The sequence below is a fragment of the Piliocolobus tephrosceles genome, chromosome 19, assembly GCF_002776525.5.
Source record: "Piliocolobus tephrosceles isolate RC106 chromosome 19, ASM277652v3, whole genome shotgun sequence".
Classification (NCBI taxonomy): domain Eukaryota; kingdom Metazoa; phylum Chordata; class Mammalia; order Primates; family Cercopithecidae; genus Piliocolobus; species Piliocolobus tephrosceles.
This window is the reverse complement of record NC_045452.1, coordinates 33,198,373-33,220,174: the sequence shown is the minus strand read 5'-3', so window position 1 is coordinate 33,220,174 and position 21,802 is coordinate 33,198,373. Positions and strand designations below refer to the sequence as shown.

Sequence of the window (21,802 nt, the reverse complement as noted above, 5' to 3'; positions counted from 1 at the left end):
AATTAGGTGGGAGTGGTGGTATGTGCCTGTAATCCCAGCTACTCGTGAGACTGAGGCAAGAAAATCGCTTGAACCCGGGAGGCGGAGGTTGCAGCGAGCCGAGATCACACTACTGTACTCCAGCCTGGGCAACAGAGCAGGACTCGGTCTCAAAAATAAAATAAAATAAAAATTTAAAATCAATCACACATCTAGATATTCTGCCACACAGTTCTTGAGGAAAATACGAAACTAAAAAAAAAGAGGTCCACCATTGACAGGGGAATCTCAGAACTAAAGGGAACCCTGTCCACCATCAAGCTCAGCTTAACACCACCACAAAGGGAAAAGAGGTCCACCACTGACAGGGGACTCTCAGAACTAAAGGGAACGCTGTCCGCCATCAAGCTCAGCTTCCCACCACCACAAGCAGAGGGCCAGAGAGCTTGCCAGACTCCTAGTAAGTGTCTAATTATGGCTCAGACCAGGGTTTTACATGCATTCATTCTCACTACCCCATTCTTAGCATTTTTGTTTCACACAATTTTTTCCCTCTCTTATTACTTACATCTTTGACAAAACTACCTGGAAACAGGGAACTGCTAACAACCTGGAACTCCCTCTCCTGGTTCACTCACCTGTCTCACGAGGAGGATTCCTTCCTCATTTTCTCACTGGTGAGGAGAAACTGTCCTCAGAAATGAACATGTGGGGCCTACATCAGATGTGCTGGTCCCAGGGCACACCCCCATCATGCTTCCCCCAGCTCAGCTCAGCCGAATGCACAGCCAGACCGAGGTCCTCTACTATCATCCCAACATCTGCTAACAGAGAGAACGCAGCACTGCTGGCTACTGCCAATCCTGAAAGCTCTTCTCCTGTTTAAAGCCTGCCTTTTCGGCCACCTTAGGGCAACTTTTGGATGTGAAGATTCACCTTAGGATGTCTCCCTTGTTGAGACTGAGCAGAACATTGTAGCCCTGGAACTCCGCTTCGCTGGCACAGAAGACGCCCTTGTTCCTCAGGTCCTGGTACATCTCCTTCAGGCTCTGCAGGCACTTGGTCATGTTCTCATTATTGATCTTGGCATCAAAGGAGGACATGGGCTCCTCACACATGAAGTGGGCACAGTGGATGTGAAACCGGGTGCACTTCTCAATCAGGGACACCGTCAGGGGGTCGCAGAGGTGCTGCTGTGTGATATCCTGGCCACAGGTGAGGGGGAGGATCACACACACATTCCCATGCAAAGAGGCAACTGTGAGAAAGATCATGCTGCGACCTCAATTTCTCACATTTCAATTTGAAACAAAGCCCATGATGCATATTTTAATAGGACTTTGTAGTGACTTAAATAAAAGTCCTTGGGTTTTTTTTTTTTTTTTTTTTTTTGAGACAGAAGCCAGGCTGGAGGTGCAGTGGTGCCATCTTGGCTAACCACAACCTCCGCCTCCTGGGTTCAAGCAATTCTCCTGGCTCAGCCTCTCGAGTAGCTGGGACTACAGGCGTGCACCACCACGCCAAGCTAGTTTTTACATTTTCAGTAGAGACGGGCTTTCACCATGTTGGCCAGGCTGGTCTCAAACTCCTGACCTCAGGTGATCCACCCACCTAAGCCTCCCAGAGTCCTGGGATTACAGGCCTGAGCCACCGCACCCGGCCCACAAAAGTACATTTTTGTTACAGATAAACTATATAACAGAGTAAAATAAAAATAACTATCAGTTTGACTTTGGAATTTGCATGCATTTTTTAGCGTCCAGGTTGGAGGCAGCCAATACCTTCCGTATGCCACGCGTGCGGTTCCACACGAAGTCATACCAGTCCCGCAGGCTGCCCTCCTTCTGGTCCATGATCTGGGTCACCAGGTAGTCCATGGTCCTGCTGAGCACTGGCAAGGGCCGCAGCTCGTGGGGCAGGGGCTCCTCCTGATCCGCCGAGGACCGACTGTACTCTTTCACGGCTGCTGCATGGTCCACCTAGAGACATGATGCAGAGACAGGCTGCCCGTGTGGCATACCTCGGGCCAGGCAGAGTTACGCCTGAAAACGAGGGGGAAAATCACATACACACCCACACAAGATCGATACTGGAGAATATATTTTTTCAACATAAAATTTCTGTTAAAAGGCGACAATCAAAATTCAAAGACAAATTGAGAAACGTGACTTTGGCAAATATGACAAGGAGTTAAGATACGAGCGCGTCACGACAAACAGGAGGAATGTAAGTGAAGGCACATCTGCCAGGCTCCAAAGCAGAGAGACAGGACAGGGAAGGGCCTTCAGCACTTAAAAGGTCTCAGGTCTGCTCACACACCCGGTTAAGTCTACACAGACCAGAAGTGAAACAGAGACAGGCAGTGAGGACTGCTGAGGGCATAGCAGCAGGGGCCAGCTGCCCACCTGGGGCCAGGAGCTACATCTCACACCTCAAAAGGAGGCCGAAGACGTGGCCGAGGGAAGAGGCAGAGACGTACACAGGACAAGCGCCTGGGCATTGCCCTCTCCTGGGGCAGGGGCCCTACAGTGAGACGAGTTGCTGGGCTGGGGACCCCGAACCAGGCGAAGGGTGTATAAAGCCACCAGCCAGGAAGCGGAGGAGGAGCCCACAAGCAAAATTCACAGAGTCCAAAAGGATCTGTATCGGTGCAGCTTTCTAGGGAACCAATCTGGGAAGATACATTGATCGTGTTCAGGAAAGGTCACACCCTCTGAGGCAGTAATTTAATTCTCAGGATCTGAAGAAAATAATCTAAATACCAGAGAAGCATTACACATAAGATGCCTAACAATATTATTAATAGAACGAAAAATCTAGAAACAGCCTATCTACTAATGGTAAAAATGCAGTTTTGACAGAGCTACTAATAAAATAATATGCTGTCATTTTTAAATGCTCATAGTTTACTCTAACAAAGGAAAATGTTCTTAATTTTTTTTTTTTTTTTGAGATGGAGTTTCGCTCTGTTGCCCAGGTTAGACTGCAGTGGTGCAATCTCAGCTCACTGCCAGCTCCACCTCCTGGGTTCACGCCATTCTGCTGCCTCAGCCTCCCAAGTAGCTGGGACTACAGGCGCCTGCCACCACGCCCGGCTAATTTTTTGTATTTTTAGTAGAGACGGGGTTTCACCGTGTTAGCCAGGATGGTCTCGATCTCTTGACCTTGTGATCCGCCTGCCTCGGCCTCCCAAAGTGCTGGAATTACAGGCGTGAGCCACTGCGCCCGGCCTGATTACATAATTTTAAGTGGAAAAAATACACATAAAATTGTATCTAGAGCATAACTTTGAATGCGTAAAACATAAGCACAGAAACAGACAGGAATAAGATTGTAAAAATTAAAAAGTTGGCTGTACGCGGTGGTTCAAGCCTGTAATCCCAGCACTTTGGGAGGCCGAGATGGGCGGATCACGAGGTCAGGAGATCGAGACCATCCTGGCTAACACTGTGAAACCCCGTCTCTACTAAAAAATACAAAAAACTAGCCGGGCGACGTGGCGGGCGCCTGTAGTCCCAGCTACTTGGGAGGCTGAGGCAGGAGAATGTCGTGAACCCGGGAGGCGGAGCTTGCAGTGAGCTGAGATCCGGCCACTGCACTCCAGCCTGCGCGACAGAGCGAGACTCCGTCTCAAAAAAAAAAAAAAAAAAGTAAAAAGTTAGCCAGATGTAGTGGCTCACGCCTGTAATCCCAGCACTTTGAGAGGCGATGTGGGCAGATCACTTGAGCTTAGGAGTTTGGGACCAGCCTGGGCAATACAGCAAGACCCCATCGCTTCAAAAAATACGACGATAACTAGGCATGGTGGAGCATGCCTGCAATCCCAGCTACTCTGTAAGCTGAGTGAGATGATCACCTGAGCCTGGGAAGTTGAGGCTGCAGTGAGCCATGACTGGACTACTGTGCTCCAGCCTAGGTGACAGAGTGAGACCCTGTCTCAAAAAAAAAAAAAAAAATTTGAAAAACAACTTTATTTAAAATAACTTGCATCTATACCTTATCATGTTATCATGTATAGGTACCAATTTTACAGAGTGAACATCTCACAATGCCAAATAGGTTAATATGATTGTTAATAGCCCAAATACCCAACACCCTCTAAAACAAACACCCAAATCAAGTAGGTACAGAAATGACAAAAGCAGCCCCATCCCCTGCACACCCTGCCCCCACTCCACAGGCAGATGCAGGGCTCTACCTGGTCAGTCCCTGGGACCACTTCGAATACACTCAGCTGGCTACGGGTCTCCCGCATGTACCTCTCCTTCTCAGGACACATATCCAGGCAGGTCCCAACAAAAGTCCTCGCTTTGTCCAGATCGGTTCTCTTCACCCGAGCTAAGTGACGTCAAGTAAAAGGTAAGAATGTACCACACGGGTAGCACGGACCTACAGACGTGTATTCTCATAATGATAAAAAGAAATTAAAACACACACACACACACATTACAAAAGAAAAGAAAAATATTTGTAAAACTCTGAGCCTCAGAGACAGAGGACTGATGTTCTATTCTGCCAGGCACTGGGACACTAAAACTCCCGAAGACCCGAATCCACCTCTTTCTAATAGTCACAGACCCTCACTGCAGATAAAAGCAGGGGAGTGTGCTCACTTTCAGCCGGAGTTTTCTAACTCCTGTGATGACCTCAATGACAAAAAATCATGGTGCAGGATGTTTACTAAAAGGATTGACTTGTAATAACTGCAAATATTCAAAATATATCACTATTCTAAAACTCTGTCTCGGTATTCACCATGACTTTAATATAGGAATCATATAATGGAAGTTAACTGGGTTCTTACCTGAATAACTTCTATGATTACACTTAGAATTAAATAGTTACAAATGTAGCTTGCAAGTAAATGGAAGTGCAACAACTTCACAACTAAAAATATATACTTGTTTTTATTTTGAAAAACTCTAATACCTGGGCTGGGCCAGGTGGCTCACGCCTGCAATCCCAGCAGTTTGGGAGGCCAAGGCTGGCAGATCACCTGAGGTCAGGAGTTCGAGACCAGCCTGACCAACATAGAGAACCCCTATCTCTACTAAGAATACAAAAATTAGCCGGGCGGGGTGGCACATGCCTGTAGTCCCAGCTACTTAGGAGGCTGAGGCAAGAGAATCACTTGAACCTGGGAGGCGGATATTGCAGTGAGCCAAGACTGCACCACTGCACTCCAGCATGGGTAACAGAGCAAGACTCCATTTCGAGGAAAAAAATAAAAAAAAGAAAAATTCTAATACCTAATAATTTCATTTGGAATGTAAAAATCACCATTATCAATGATATGATGTATGATGGCAGTTTTTAATACTATGTATCACTACATTAAGGAAACATGGTGATTAATCGAATTATCCACAGCTTTTAAAAAAAGGAAACTCCTATAGCTGAATTTTTTTTTTTTTTTGAGATGCAGTCTCACTCTATCGCCCAGGCTGGACAGCAGTGGCGCAATCTTGGCTCACTGTAAGCTCCGCCTCATGGGTTCAAGCAGTTCTCCTGCCTCAGCCTCCCGAGTAGCTGGGATTATAGGCATGTGCCACCATGCTCGGCTAATTTTCTATTTTTAGTAGAGACCGGGTTGCTCCATGTTGGTCAGGCTGGTCTCGAACTCCTGACCTCAGGTGATCCACCAGCCTCAACCTCCCAAAGTGCTGGGATTACAGGCGTGAGCCACCACGTCCAGCTTTTCTTTTTTTTTTTTTTTGAGACGGAGTCTCGCTCAGTCGCCCAGGCTGGAGTGCAGTGGCTGGATCTCAGCTCACTGCAAGCTCCGCCTCCCGGGTGTACGCCATTCTCCTGCCTCAGCCTCCCGAGTAGCTGGGACTGCAGGCGCCCGCCACCTCGCCCGGCTAGTTTTTTGTATTTTTTAGTAGAGACGGGGTTTCACTGTGTTAGCCAGGATGGTCTCGATCTCCTGACCTCGTGATCCGCCCGTCTCGGCCTCCCAAAGTGCTGGGATTACAGGCTTGAGCCACCGCGCCCGGCCTTCTTTTTTTTTTTTTTTTTTTTTTTTGAGACAAAGTCTCATCCTGTCACTCAGGCTGGAGTGTAGTGGCACAATCTTGGCTCACTGTAACCTCCACCTCGCCAGCTCAAGTGATTCTCCTGCCTCAGCCTCCCAAGTAGCTGTGACTACAGGTGTACACCACCGCACCCAGCTAATTTATTTATTTATTTATTTATTTATTTATTTATTTATTTTATTTTATTTTTTTTTTGTAAAGATGGGAGTTTTGCCATGTTGGCCAGGCTGGTCTTGAACTCCTGACCTCAGGTGGTCAACATGCCTCGGCCTCCCAAAGTGCTGGGATTACAGGCATGAGTCACCACGCCCACCCTGGCTGAAATTTAAGAGAATAAAATTGGCAAAGAGGAGCACCTGTGTTTTTTCCTTTTATTTTTGTTCCCTGCATATATTTTTAGTGTTAATAGAATACTTACTTTTTAGTAGGTAATACATTCACACAGTTCAGCATTTTAACAGTGTAAGGATGCCCCGTCCGAGATGGAGCACTCCACCATAATCTCTGCCCTTCAGAATCCTGCTCCCTCTACAGACAGAAGTCCATTCTTTTGCATCCTCCCACTGCTATTTTATACATACGTTAGCCAACATATTTGCACGTATACGTACACATACACACAACACTCACTCCAAGAAGACTGGCAGACCATGAAGATCAGACACAGCACATCAGAGGCCTGAGACTCAACAGCAATAGAGCCCAATGGAAAGGAGTTGCTCCCGCCCTCATGGCACCCAAGAAGACGACCTCACCAGGCCCCTAGAACCTCTGCCACCACGTGCCATACCTTGCCGCATGATCCTGTCTCTCTGGTCTAGCAGGCGGTACTTCTCCTTGGTGGTCTCAGCCACAGTGCCTATCAGGGTACTGAGGGACAGCACACACGGCCCGAGGCCCTCAGAGCCGTCGGAGGCTGAGTCAAAAGAGTCTCCCTCGAATTGGTGGGCCTTTAGAAGACTTGGCTTCTTCACTGGAGAGCTATAAAGTAAACACCACACTGAGGGCCCTCGTACCAGGAAGGCCTTCAGAGCATTTTCGTTTCTGAACACGTCCCCTCATCTTTCAAGATTTTATGGTCATCTAAAGCTGAGAAACTACAAGCACTTATTGAGTTTTGATAAAAATGGTCATGAACACAAAAGCGTTATTCACATTATTCACTAACTTTAATATAATTTTGAAATATTTCATACTTTTGAAAAACAAAATAGCCTGGGCAACACAGGGAGACCCCATCTCTACAAAAAATTTAAAAATCAGCCAGGCATGGTGGCATGTGCCTGTAGTCCCAGCTACTCGGGAGGCTGGGATGAGAGGATTGCTTGAGCCTGGCAGGTGGAGGTTGCAGTGAGCTGAGATTGCACTGCTGCTCTCCAGTCTGGGTTACAGAGTGAGGCTCCAAACTTACCCACTGCCCACCAAAAACAAGATAGGCGCATTTATTTATTTATTTATTTTTTTTTTTTTTTTGAGACAGAGTTTCACTCTGTCCACCCAGGCTGGAGTGCAGTGGCCGGAACTCAGCTCACTGCAAGCTGCGCCTCCCGGGTTTACGCCATTCTCCTGCCTCAGCCTCCCGAGTAGCTGGGACTACAGGCACCCGCCACCTCGCCCGGCTAGTTTTTTTGTATTTTTTGGTAGAGACGGGGTTTCACCGTGTTAGCCAGGATGGTCTCGATCTCCTGACCTCGTGATCCGCCCGTCTCAGCCTCCCAAAGTGCTGGGATTACAGGCTTGAGCCACCACGCCCGGCCGATAGGCGCATTTAAACAGCTAAAAGGAATACTTACTAATTCCTATCTCAAAGAAACGAAACTCAGCATGAAAAAAATCTTTAATATCATAAGGAAATACTATGCCTACATGTTTTAAAACAAGTTTCTTTTGGTAGGACATACTAAAAGGAATCAGGCATGCTCCCTCAGCTTCCCCATTTTCTAGCTTTCATCATTTTCTGAACTTGAATGTCAAAGATTATGTCAAACCAGCAACTAAACTGCTCATCACAAAATGGAAAGTGAGGAAAATACATTGGCCAAAAGATGAAAAGATGGATTCAGCCGGAGACCTGTCAAAGTAGGTCTGGTGTGAAAAGCAAAAGCCTTTGAGAACAGAGTTCCCCAGACAAACACGGTAGCCAGGGCAGTTCACATCACGTGCCGGCTAACACAACTAACACGGCCAACCGTGTCTGCTTCACTGTGATAAGCTGCACCTACAAAAAGTCATGCTGCCCTTCCTTTAAGTGACAGTTTTTTAGAAAAGGAAAAAAAAAAAAAAAAGTCATGCTGGAAATTGGAAACTGCTGTAAGTGATTATCAGAAACGCATGGTTTGACCGGGCACGCATGTCTACTCAGGAGTTCGAGACCAGCCTGGCCAACATGGTGAAACCCCATCTCTACTAAAAATACAAACATATTAGCTGGACATGGTGGAGTATGTCTGTAATCGCAGTTACTAGGGAGGCTGAGGCAGGAGAATTTCTTGAACCCAGGAGGCAGAGACTGCAGTGAGCCAAGATCACGCCACCAAACTACAACCTGGGCAACGAAGTGAGACTCCGTCTCAAAACAAAAGGAATGCATAGTTTATTACAGCCAGTTAAATGCCTTGAGGAAAAAAGTTATTGCTTATACATTTATATGTCAAGTGGAACTGCACTCAACTGCAGTGGGATTCAGGACAAGTTGATGAGCAAGGAGATTTGCTACTACAATCCTGTGAGGCAGGCAGCGACCCGCCACGGGGCGCCAGCCTGCGTGTGTCCCACAGAGCACGCACTCTGTGCAAGGACAGAAGTTCTGCTGTCCTAAGTGAGCAGCCTCCCCTGGATCTCCTGTAGCTGCAGCTGAAAGGCCTCCTCCAGCTATAACAACTGTGTGATGAGATTCTCCCATAGAAAATGCCAAGTGGAAACAAGAAAAAAAGGCCAGCCCCAAAGGAAGGCTTTCTCAGCAACCTTGGCCCTAAGGGTATGTGAGAACAAGACAGGACAGAATCACTGCTCCACCATCTCTACAGCTGACAGGCACCAGTGTCAGAAAATTCTCTCTTCTGGCTGCGACCACCAGCCCCACACAGACCCACCTCCTCATGGCCCATGCTGGCTGGAGGGGCAGAGCCCCGCCCTCCACCCCCAGCCATCCCTGGCAACTGGCTTTTGTCTCCGCACCACTCCCCAGTCTTGCACCCTGACTCATGTGTCACTGTAGGGCGCTATTTCCTGGTCCTTCCCAAATAAGGTCATTAGGAGGGACAGATCCCACCTTTTATTCAGGAGGCTGCCAGCACCAGCCCTCCCTGCGGCCTTGCCAAGAGGAGAGTGCTGAAAGGGTGCATCCTCTGTGCTCGGGCTGACTTCACCATCACCTGGTTTCTTCTCCTTCAGGGAAAAGGGTTTCTTATTGGGGCCTGTGGACACAGGAGGTAGAAAAGTTTATGCAATCATAGATCACCTGGTACTGGACTTTTTCACTCTATTTCTGAGAAACTAATATTTTCATTGTCATAGGAGGTTAGAGAAGAGCCCAAGGAAATAACTGTGAGATGCAAATCCACTCAGAGCCAGCCTCCCCCACGGGCTGGGGAAAGGGCTCATGCTCAAAGGGTTTGGACCAAGAGCATGAGGAACTGAAAAGAGGGCCGTGCACAATGGCTCGTGCCTGTAATCCCAAGATCAGACTGGGCAACACAGCAAGATCTCATCTTTATTAAATAAATAAATAAATAGAAATAATTTTTTTAAAAAGTGAAAAGAATAATTGAAAACTCACTTATTTTCTTCCTGTGCCAAAAGATAGCCATGTCTTTATGCAAACTTTTCCCCTTCTTTCTAGCCAGGGCTGCAGATGCCTGGAAAACAGTCCACAACCACCAAGCGTGAGTACATCAGGAAACCAAAGGAAATGGGATCGAAAACTCAAATGCAGTAAGCACAACAGACCATTCAAAGGCACCAGGAGCCGGCGTCCTTTGCACGACAGTGATTCCTCCACCCACACGTCTGCTGCTTGCATGGTCTCTGGCCGTGGCAGCAGCAGGATTCATCTCCCCTACCTGTCTCACCAGCATGTATTTGCTCTTCCCTCTTTTTTTTTTTTTTTTTGTGACAGAGTCTCGCTCTGTCACCCAGGCTGGAGTACGGTGGCGAGATCTTGGCTCACTGCAAGCTCCACCTCCAGGGTTCACCCATTCTCCTGCCTCAGTCTCCTGAGTAGCTGGGAATACAGGCGCCCGCCACCCATGCCCGGCTAATTTTTTGTATTTTTTTTTTTTCTTTTTTTTTTTTGAGACGGAGTCTCGCTCTGTCGCCCAGGCTGGAGTGCAGTGGCCGGATCTCAGCTCACTGCAAGCTCCGCCTCCCGGGTTTACGCCATTCTCCTGCCTCAGCCTCCTGAGTAGCTGGGACTACAGGCGCCCGCCACCTCGTCCGGCTAGTTTTTTGTATTTTTAGTACAGACAAGGTTTCACCGTGTTAGCCAGGATGGTCTCGATCTCCTGACCTCCTGATCTGCCCGCCTCAGCCTCCCAAAGTGCTGGGATTACAGGCATGAATCACCGCGCCCAGCCCCTTTTTTTTAATTAACGACTTTGCTTCATAGAACCCACAAACTTGGCCTTGTTGGCATTTGGTGAGATGATTCTCACCAGCTGATCACATATACAGAAACAGTAAGTTTGCCAAGTCACAATTAAGCACAAAAGGGAGCTGCAGAATAACACACATGGGATGCCACTTACTACAGAAAACACAAAACCAACCACGTTAGTCTCCCTGTAGATACACTCATAAAAATGTCCAGAAAAGGCTGGGCACGGTGGCTCATGCCTATAATCCCAGCACTTTGGGAGACCCAGGCAGGTGGATCATGAGGTCAGGAGATCAAGACCATACTGGCTAACATGGTGAAACCCGTCTCTACCAAAAATACAAAAAATTAGCCGGGTGTGGTGACGGGCGCCTGTAGTCCCAGCTACTTGGGAGGCTGAGGCAAGAGAATGGCATGGCATGAACCCGGGAGGCGGAGCTTGCAGTGAGCAGAGATGATGCCACTTGCACTCCAGCCTGGGCGACAGAAGACTCCGTCTCAAAAAAAAAAAAAAAAAAGTCTAGAAAAATACCCACCACACTGGTTAACTGGACTACTAAATAACAGGAAAGATAACGATGTTCAGTTTTGTCTGTATCAATGAATTGTTTATAAAGGCAATGTATTTACATATTAGTTATGTCATACAATATTTAAGGTTCAGCTGGGAGAATGAGCGCATTGCAATAGGCAAAAATTAACTTTAAAAACAAGAGGGGGGCTGCGCACGGGAGCTCATGCCTGTTATCCCAGCACTTTGGGAAGTGGAGGTGGGAGGATCACTTGAGCCCAGGAGTTTAGGACCAGCCTGGGTCACATAGCGAAACTTCATCTCAAAATAATAACAATAATAACAAAATAATAGTAATAAATAATAAAAACGAGGCCAGGCATGGTGGCTCATGCCTGTAATCCCAGCACTTTGGGAGGCCAAGGTGCATGTATCACTGAGGTCAGGAGTTCAAGACCAGCCTGGCCAACGTGGTGAAACCCCATCTTCACTAAAAATACAAAAATTAGCCAGGCGTGGAGGTGTGCACACAATCCCAGCTACTTGGGAGGCTGAGGGAAGAGAATCGCTTGACCGGAAAGGTGAAGGTTCAAGTGAGCCAAGATTGTGCCACTATACCACAGCCTGGGTGACAAAGTGAGGCCCCGTCTCAAAAACAACAACAACAACAAAATGAGAGCCGGCACAATGACTCAGGTCTGTAATCCCAACACTTTGGGAGGCTAAGGCAGGATGACAGCTTGAGGCCAGGAGCTCGAGACCAGCCTGAGCAACATAGTGAGACCACATCTCTACAAACGCAAAAATAAAAACAATTTTCTTAACTTAAAAAATTAAAACTAAAAACAAATTATGATTACCATATGACCTAGCAATTCCAATCCTAAGAATATACCCCAAAAAATTGAAAGCAGGGACTCAGATAGTCATATGACAATGAACATTATTCACAATAGCCAAAAAGTAGAAACAACCCGTGTCTGCCAATAGATGAATCAACAAAACGTAGTCCATCCACTCAAAGGAGTATCACTCACTCTATAAATTTCTCTAGAATGTAATTTTGTCTATGAGAATACTCAGAAAAAATAGTGAAGATATAAAGCTATATAACATGAGCAGTCCACACTCACTGCACCCCAGAAAGTATTATGCACTCAAGACTCCATCTCAAAAACAATAAATAAATAAAAAGAAAGTCTGATGCATACATTTGAAGTCAGGATATAAACCCAGTGCTTCAAAGCAGCTACCTCTAGAGGATAGGATGACAAGGGGAATTTCACTTTTTCTTTTTTTTTTTTGAGACAGAGTCTGGCTCTGTCACCCAGGCTGGAGTGCAGTGGCACGAACTTGGCTCTCTGCAACCTCCGCCTCCCGGGTTCAAGCGATTCGCCCGCCTCAGACTCCTGAGTAGATGGGACTACAGGCGCTCGCCACCACACCTGGCTAATTTTTTCTATTTTTAGTAGAGGCGGAGTTTCACCTTGTTAGCCAGGACGATCTTGATCTCCTGACCTCATGATCAGCCCACCTCGGCCTCCCAAAGTGCTGGGATTACAGGTGTGAGCCACCGCGCCCAGCCAATTTCACTTTTTCTGTATTGTTTGAAGGTTTACGGTGATCGTGTACTATGACCAAAAAGAAAAAACAAAACCCAAAAAACTCAAGTTCCAAAAGTATTATGTGGTTGGAGCCTTTCGGAAGAATTTCTGAATTCCTAAAGCCTTTAAGAAGAATTTCACTTCATGGGAACAACTCTCCCAGCATTTCTCCCCACTGCATTCTGTAGGGACCTAGAACACTCCAGGTTATGAAATAAACAGTGCTCTCCCAGCCTACGCCAGTAAGATATTTGAGTACTTTCCCTACATTACAATAAGCAAACAACTGATGGACCAAAAAAAAAAAAAAAAACGGTTTTAAAGTGACAAGTTTCAAATCTAGGGTAATAAACGGCAAGATGGGAGCACTCACATGATCAAAGAAATGTACCACTGCCAGCTTTTTGCTGCGCCTGGTAAAGACGCGCTGCACTTTAGCAATTTTGCCGAAATGGTTCTCCAGAATGGTCCTGTCGTTGAGGTAGTCAGGGATGTTCTTGCACTGGATGGCTGTGACTTCAGAGGGACACAAGCCCCCAAGACTGTCTGTGCTCTCGCTTCTGTTACTCGGACGCGCAGGAGTTCCTCTTAGAGAATCTAGGGGTTCAGAGAGTGGACACTTAAACCATCAGATGTTTCCGACAACAGGAGGCACCAACTGTGTCAAAGCAGAGGAAATTTTCACAGATGTAAGACCTGCTCCATATGACATGTTAGAATCCCTAATGTTTATGGGAGATTTATCTGAAAAAATCAAGCTAACCCCCAGAGAAACGTATTGACAACCTGCCAGCAGGATTTACTCTACGTTCTACATTTTCAGAGCTCACCTTCTTTCTTCTCTCTACTTTCAGTTTCTTCCTCTTTATTCACACCTGGAATCCGGGAAGGTGCCAGGACAGACTGACTCCCTCCTGGGATAGCCATGTGGTCACTTTCTCCAGACTCAACAAAGCCAATTTCCTTTTTGGCCTCCTTGTTGCCCAGACGACATACTTCCTTATTGCTTTTGAAAACATCCTGTATCGTCCGACCAAATAAAGTACCTCCCCGGGGCCGATTCAGGCGGACAGGTCGTTTGTCTGGAGGATGATCACCCCGGGACAGAGGATCCAAATCTTCTGCTGTCTCGTGGCCATGTCTCCTTGGGGAGCGATCCTGATCCTCCTTCCTTTTCATTCCTTTCATTAGGCTGGGAAGTGGTTCCACCTGGGAAACAGCTTCTTCACACCCCTGCCTGACACCTGCTTTGCTAGCCTGGAAAGGTTCGCCCAAAACCGCAGATGATACAGGAAAGCTACTGAAGCTATTACTGGAACTTCCAAATATTGACTTAGGTCCTCTCTTCTCTTCTTCTACATTTTGGTTTGACAAAGCAGGGGTAAAGGCAGATAATGAATTATTACTACTAACAGGTTTTGAAAAGGTAAAATTTGAATTGGTAGCTGAACTACTTGTTACTTGAGGAAAAGAGAATGGGGCCAGGCCTCCAGGTGCACTACTAATTGGGTGGGAAAATGTGAAAAACCCAGAAGCAATTTGGCTCTGGGTTTTCTCTGGCTCAGATTCAGCCCCCAGTATTGGTTTGAACACTGCATTTTCCAGAGGTTTAAAGCTGAATTCTGTTTTCCCAAAACCAGAGTTCACTATTTCTCCAGCTTCTTGTCCAAAAGCAGAAGTGCTTGGGAAAGCCCCAACACTGGTGGGTGATTTAAAACTAAATCCTGGGTTTCCCAGCACAGATGAACTTGAAGGCCCAGAGGTGGCCACAAAGGTGGAAGTGTGCTCAAGTCCAGTAAAGGGTCCAACACTTGAGGATTGGGTGAACCCTAATGTTTGCACTGAAGAGGAATGACTTACTCCAGAAGACGCTGGAAAGCTGGACACCTGTGAAAATCCCGAGCTCTTCCCAGATAATGGACTGTTTTGTCCAAAAAGAGAAGGTTGACCAAATCGAAATGGCGACTTAGATGGAAGTGTTCCTACATTACTAGAAGACGCTGAAAAAGCACTAGGCTGCTGCCCACTGAAAGGATTAGTTGGGTTCATCGTCTCTTCCAATTATTAGAAGGTAATAAGTATTACGTGTGCAAAATTAATTGGCTTCCTGAAACAGCCCGTAGCACTAGGGAGCTCCCCTTCGTCTTCAGAACACGCTGAAAGACAAAAATTCAGATCATCACAGCTAACAAAGACTAAGAAAAGAATTTTTGAACACTGTCATACTAAAAGATAACTATTTCAAAGGCAGGCAAAGGGCTATTATTTTCCGAGAGCCAACAGCTTATTTTGTTGGAGGGTGGGGTGGAGAGTGGTACAAATAATTACTTTGTTACAGAAATTTAAAGCATGATCCTTTTAAGATGAAAAAAAAGAAAGCCCAATCTTTTTACTGAGTTAGTAAATTCATGAAAAACCTCCATTGGTAGTAAGAAGATAAATGTTGTTCCACCTTACAGCTTAGAGACGAATTTCTCCTGACTTCCTCCAATCTCCACAGCCGGAGAATTCAGTGTAACGCTGCCCGGCTTCCCTCGCAGCGGCTGGAGCGCTAACCACTGTCCCACATTCCTTTATCGCGCCCTGGCGACCACCCTCGAGCCGGCTGGAAGGGCGAGGGCGCTGCCACGGAGCTGCGGCCTCTCGGCGGGGACGGCGTGCCCGGGGAGCCTAATCTTCCACCCAGCACAGCCCGAAACGGCGGAGGCCGCGCGGTGGGCCCGGGCCGGCCTGGTCACTGTACCGCCCCGGGCTCGCCAGGGGCCGCCGGCGCCGCAACGCTCCGTTAGCGACGATGTGGAGGCCTGGGCGCGCGGACCTGCGCGGGGGAAGGAAACGGCGCCCCCGGCGCCGGCCCAGCCCCCACGCTCACCGTCTAGCCGCAGGACCCCGAGGCCAGCGCCGCCCTCGGGCCCCTCGGGAGGACTAGAGACGCAAGCACAGGAGGCTGCCGCGATACTCAGCGCTGCGCTCCGCGGGCAGGAAACGCCGCGGACCGACTTCCGGTTCGCTGGGCACTACCGGGTTCCGCCCCGCCCGCTGCGATCCGGTTCCGCTCTCCCCAACCGGCTCGGCGGCGGGGTTTCCGGTCGGGCGGGTCCGCTCGCTGTTGCGCCGTTTGCCAGGTCCAGACATCGGTACGTCTGGGCGGGTTTCTAGTCTCCCAAGCGAGAGCGTCGCATTCACCCCCGTGGATCTGCGGGCGCCCCAGACCCCAGAGGACCTGGCCCCCAGCGCTTACCTGTGTTCCCTGTTCTGTCCCCCCGCATTCCAGCCCCTTCCCTCCTCCGCCGCGTTCCTCCCCGGCGGCGTCCCTCCGCCGCACCTCACCGCGTCCCTCGCGCGCCTCGCCCCGCGCGCACAGTGCACCGGTCCCTTCTCTGGGAACCGCTCCTTCCGCTCCGCCCTCCTGGAGTCCTGGCCTGATTCTGCGGTGTCCTTCCATAGCCCCTCGTTGTTGCATCCTCCTTGTGGTAAATGTAAATTACCTTAAGATTTTTCAATCAGTTCCACCAAATAAAGTGATTTGATTGCGTGTGCATGTGTAATTTTACAGAATGTATTGTCACTTGTACTGATTGGTCTTCTCTTACACTTTAACCCCAGGTTCCGCTGCAAACATTTTTAAAGGGCTGGTTATTCTTCATGAAATGAGTTTGGTGATTAGAAATCTGCAGCGAGTCATCCCCATCAGGAGAGCGCCACTTCGCAGTAAGATCGAGATTGTAAGGAGGATTTTAGGAGTGCAGAAATTTGACCTGGGGATCATCTGTGTTGACAACAAGAATATTCAACACATTAATAGAATCTACAGAGATAGAAATGTCCCAACCGATGTGCTTTCTTTTCCATTTCATGAGGTAAAAAAAAAAAAAAAAAAAAAAAAACTGTTCCTCTTGTCTAGCCTACCTTCCCAGAGTAAATTTCTTTTTTTCTTTTTTTTTAAATTGAGACGGAGTCTTGCTCTGTCACCCAGGCTGGAGTGCAGTGGTGCCATCTCGACTCACTGCAACCTTCCTGCCTGGTTCAAGTGATTCTTTTGCTTCAGCTTCCCCAGTAAGTGGGACTACAGATGTGGGCCACCACACCTGGCTATTTTTTTTTTTTTTTTTGAGACGGAGTCTTGCTCTGTCGCCCAGGCTGGAGTGCAGTGGCGCGATCTCGGCTCACTGCAAGCTCCGCCTCCCGGGTTTACGCCATTCTCCTGCCTCAGCCTCCCAGTAGCTGGGACTGCAGGCGCGCACCACCACGCCCGGTTAATTTTTTGTATTTTTATAGAGACGGGGTTTCACCGTGTTAGCCAGGATGGTCTCGATCTCCTGACCTCGTGATCCTCCCACCTCGGCCTCCCAAAGTGGACTAATTCTTTTGGGGGGTATTTTCAGTAGAGACGGAAGTTTCACCATGTTGACCAGGCTGCTCTTGAACTCCTGACTTCAGGTGATCTGCCTGCCTCGGCCTCCCAGAATGTTGGGATTACAGGCGTTAGCCGCAGCGCCCAGCCTGAATTTCCTGTATTAATTATATTGTAGGCTAGGCTCTGTGGCGCATATAAGTATATATATTACGGACAATGATTTTTAATTTTAATTTTGAAAATTTTCAAATATACACAAAAGTAGAAAGAGTAGTATATTCAGCCTCCACTGATAGATGGCCGTCACCCAGAGGCCACAATTAAACTGGTATGCCAGCAGAAAAAGAAAGGTGACAGCCAAGCGCGACAGCTCATGCCCATAATCCCAGCACTTTGGGAGCCCAAGGCAGGTGGATCACCTGAGGTCAGGAGTTCGAGATCAGCCTGGCCAACATGGTGAAACTCTGCCTCTACTAAAAACACAAAAAATTAGCTGGATGTTGGGGGGGGGGGCGGCGCAGTGTGCCTGTAATCCTAGCTACCTGGGAGGCTGAGGCAGGAGAATCGCTTGAACCCCTGAGGTGGAGGTTGCAGTGAGCCAAGATCACACCATTGTACTCCAGCCTGGGCAACAAGAGCGAAACTCTGTCTCAGAAAAAAAAAAGAAAAGAAAAAGGTGACTAGCGGCTACCCTCTTCCCCTCCTAATGCTCTCAGTGAATTAAAAGAGAGAAGCAAAATGCTTCTGCAATATTTTTGCAATTTTAAGTGGGATTCGTTAATGAATATGTGCACATTGGAAAAATCAAAACAACACCGAAAATAACAGACTAGGGTAAATATTTCCAACAAACTCGATGTGACAGCAGTCAGGTTATTATCTACATTCTGTACATGACTTCACTCAAGGCTTCCCACCTTGTAGCAGCAGGAATTGGAGCAATCCTTTGGGAAAACAACTTGGCAAATCTACTCCAAGAGCATTTCAAACAGACGTATCCTTTAGTCCAGTCGTGTCACACCCAAGACAATAAACCAAAAGACAGAAGAGGCCGGGTGCAGTGGCTCGTGCCTGTAATCCCAGCACTTTGGGAGGCCGAGGTGGGTGGGTCGTGATGTCAGGAGTTCGAGACCATCCTGGCCAACATGGTGAAACCCCGTCTCTACTAAAATTCCAAAAAAGTTAGCAGGGCTTGGTGGCACGTGCCTGTAGTCCCAGCTACTCAGGAGGCTGAGGCAGGAAAATCGCTTGAACCAGGGAGTTGGAGGTTGCAGTGAACTGAGATTGCGCCACTGCACTCCAGCCTGGCAACAGAGCGAAACTCCTTCTCAAAGGAAAAAAAAAAAAAAAAAGAAAGAAAATGCTGAATCATGTAAAAATGTCTTAAAATGTTAATTTATTGGCTGGGCCTATAATCCTAGCACTTTGGGAAGCTAAGGTGGGAGGATCACTTGAGCCCAGGAGTTGAAGACCAGTCTGGGCAACATAGTCAAACCTTGTTTCTACAAAAAATAAAAACAACAATTAGCTGGGCATGGTGGTGTGCAAACCTGTAGTCCCAGCTACTCAGGAGGCTGAGGTGAGAGGATCGCCTGAGCTCAAGAAACTGAGGCACTCAGAGTGCACCTCTGCACTCCATCCACCCTGGGCTGCAGAGTGAGACCCTGTCTCAAAAAAAGAAAAGTTACTGTTTTCTGTAATAGGAAAATAAAAGGAACACCCTAAATATCCAGCCATAGGTGACTGACTTAGTGTGAACAGTCCTTAACTAAGTGGGCTGGTTTTATAATCTTTATGTAGAAAATGTGATAGACTCTTTAGGACAAAATATCAAGTAGAAAGAACAAACATATAATCGTGTTCATGTGATGGTTTAACTCTGTAGAGGTTGTGGATCTGTGTGATTCTGCATTGGGAGGGATGAAAGAAATGAAAAGCCATATGACAAGGTGATATCAACCTAAACAACAAACAGGCTTTTAAAGAAAAGGGTGTTTATTTGGGATAGAGCATTGCAGTGAAAATACACATACCACATGCCATAGTAGACTGTGCATATTCAGGGAGGTAAAGGAAGGCAAAGGTTTTTTATTTTTTCTTTTCTGTTTTTTCTTTTTTTGAGACGGAATCTTGCTCTGTCACGCAGGCTGGAGTGCAATGGCGCAATCTCGGCTCACTGCAACCTCCACCTCTCAGGTTCAAGCGATTCTCCTGCCTCAGCCTCCTGAGTAGCTGGGATGACAGGCGCCCACCATCACATCTGGCTAATTTTTGTTTTTTTTGTATTTTTAGTAAAGTCAGGGTTTCACCATGTTGGCCAAGCTGGTCTAGAACTCCCTCTACCCGATCTACCCGCCTCTGCCTTCCAAAGTGTTGGGATTACAGGCGTGAGTCACTGAGCCCGGCCTGACAAAGGTTTTTAAAGGAAAAAATAATTGTTTTGAGATAATGGTCCTTGGTGACAAAGATCAGTAACAAGGTTAATGCCCGTCCAAGGTTGGACAGGCAGTTGCTGGGCTGATTATCCTTGCAGAAGTTGTGTGTGTGTGTAAGGTTGTCAGGTTGTCATAGCCTTTGTGCAAGGTTACATTGTGTGTGTGTGTGTGTAAGGTTGTGATAGCCTTTGTGCAAGGTTGCATTTTGTGTTTGTGTAAGGTTGTCATAGCCTTTGTTGCAGTTTTTGCAGTCTTCACTGACAGTTTTTGTTATCAGGTATGGAAGTATGAGGATCCTCTCTTCATAGCTTTCCCCAGTTCTATTTGTCAGGTTTTTTGATTTGTTTGTATAACCCTAATGGCTCTATTTTGATTCTGACAACTTCCTTTTTTTTTTTTTTTTTTGAGACGGAGTCTTGCTCTGTCAGCCAGACTAGAGTGCAATGGTGTAGTCTAAGGGCTTACTGCAACCTCTGCCTCCCGGGTTCAAGCGATCCTCCTGCCTCAGCCTCCCGAGTAGCTGGGTTAAGGCACGTGCCATCACACCTGGCTAATTTTTGTATCTTTAGTAGAGACGGGGTTTCACCATGTTGGTCAGGCTGGTGTCAAACCCCTGACCTCGTGATCTGCCCACCTCGGCCTCCCAAAGTGCTGGTATTACAGGTATGAACCACCATGCCTGGCTATTCTGATGATTTTCACGATGGAGACAATTCAGGGCACTTGTGTACAGTTGGCTGGGCAACCCACCCCGCCACGGGCCCGGCTGCTACCCAGGCCTTAGACATGTAGCTTACGAGTGATTTGGGTGGCTGGCGCAGTGGCTCACGCCTGTAATCCCAGCATTCAGGGAGGCCGAGGCAGGCAGATCACCTGAGGTCAGGAGTTGAAGACCAGCCTGACCCATGAAACCCCATCTCTACTAAAAAATACAAAAATTAGGCCAGGCGTGGTGGCTCATGCCTATAATCCCAGCAGTCTGGGAGGCCAGGGCGGGTGGATCACCTGAGGTCGGGAGTTTGAGACCAGCCTGACCAACATGGAGAAACCCAGTCTCTACTAAAAATACAAAATTAGCCGAGTGTAATGGCACATGCCTGTAATCCCACCTACCTACTCGCTAGGCTGAGGCAGGAGAATCGCTTGAACCCAGGAGGTGGACACTCCAGCCTGGGCAACAAGAGCAAAACTCCGTCTCAAAAAAATAAATAATAACAAAAATTAACTGGGCACGGTGGCATGCGCCTGTAATCCCAGCTACTCCGGAGACTGAGACGGGAGAATTGCTTGAACCCCGGAGGCAGAGGTTGCAGGGAGCCGAGATTGTGCCATTCCACTGCAGCCTGGGCAACAAGAGCGAAACTCCGTCTCAAAAAAAAAAAAAAAATGATTTGGTCAGAGAGCAAGTGCTTATTTGCCTTGGGAATAACCAGGATGAAACCTGTCAACCTGTGTTGGGTTACGATTCCTGTTCTCTAAGTCTGCATTTCCTCATTTTTTAGCATCTGAAAGCAGGTGAATTTCCCCTGCCTGATTTTCCAGATGACTACAATTTGGGAGACATTTTCCTAGGAGTGGAGTATATCTTCCATCACTGCAAAGAAGATGAAGATTACAATGACGTCCTGACTGTAAGCGGGGATGCTGAAATCATATAACCTGGCGCATGGAACATGGGCCATGCAAAGGGGTTGAGATCACAGCCCTGCATCGTGTGTGTCCATGGGTACCATAAGGGCCACTGGGGGAAGAACCTGTAAGCAGGGTGTGAGGAGCACCAGGCTGGGTAGGGACTGCATGCCTCATGCGACAGTTGGAGGAGAAAGAGAACATGCTGTGGAAACACAGAAGCTAACAGAGGAGCCTTCTCAGCTTTTATCTCTGGAGTACAGCAGACTATGTTGAGTAACCCAGACCTGCTGGATCAGCTTCTTTCTGAGCTGCCAGAAGTACAGAGGTTGGAGCCTCCACCACCTTCCAGATCTGTTTCTCCTCAGTGTAGTCCGCCTATGGGTTCTTCCTGCCCACTGAACAGACAAAACCAATTCACTGAGACCATTGTATTGCAGTAGAGAAGGAGTTTAACACAGAGCTAGCCAAGTGGAAAGACAAGTTATTATTCAATCTTCCAGAGAACTCAGAGGCTAGGGTTTTAATGGGCATTTTGGCAGGCAGGGGCTAGGGAATGGGTGCTGCTGATTGGTTGGGGATAGACCATGGGGTATAAATGATTTTTTTTTTTTTTCTTTTTTTTTTTTTTTTGAGACGGAATCTGGCTCTGTCGCCC

General features: G+C 47.6%; 2 protein-coding genes across 18 annotated transcripts in view; one reads left to right on the top strand and one right to left on the bottom strand.

Moving 5' to 3' along the window:
- MCM3AP (minichromosome maintenance complex component 3 associated protein) overlaps positions 1–15,746 on the bottom strand; it is a 59,761-nt gene extending 44,015 nt beyond the window's left edge. The window contains exons 1-9 of one of the 4 annotated variants that reach the window (XM_026447457.2): positions 15,596–15,746; positions 13,554–14,879; positions 13,097–13,320; positions 9,793–9,871; positions 9,286–9,430; positions 6,805–6,995; positions 4,178–4,317; positions 1,761–1,958; positions 916–1,184 (exon numbers count right to left, since the gene is read on the bottom strand). In XM_026447457.2, the coding sequence (XP_026303242.1) occupies positions 916–1,184; positions 1,761–1,958; positions 4,178–4,317; positions 6,805–6,995; positions 9,286–9,430; positions 9,793–9,871; positions 13,097–13,320; positions 13,554–14,772 (2,465 nt within the window). In that variant the 5' untranslated portion in view covers positions 14,773–14,879; positions 15,596–15,746. Of the gene's footprint in view, positions 1–915; positions 1,185–1,760; positions 1,959–4,177; positions 4,318–6,804; positions 6,996–9,285; positions 9,431–9,792; positions 9,872–13,096; positions 13,321–13,553; positions 14,880–15,175 lie in introns of those variants that run through there. The other 3 variants (XM_026447455.2, XM_026447456.2, XM_026447458.1) reach the window with 3 other exon arrangements.
- The window catches only part of YBEY (ybeY metalloendoribonuclease), a 9,548-nt gene continuing 3,487 nt past the window's right edge, over positions 15,742–21,802 (top strand). For 3 of the 14 annotated variants that reach the window (XM_023194515.2, XM_023194519.2, XM_023194510.2), the window contains exons 1-3: positions 15,742–15,860; positions 16,330–16,583; positions 21,018–21,146. In XM_023194515.2, coding sequence (XP_023050283.1) covers positions 16,374–16,583; positions 21,018–21,146 — 339 coding nt within the window. In that variant the 5' untranslated portion in view covers positions 15,742–15,860; positions 16,330–16,373. The other 11 variants (XM_023194522.2, XM_023194514.2, XM_023194516.1 and 8 more) reach the window with 8 other exon arrangements.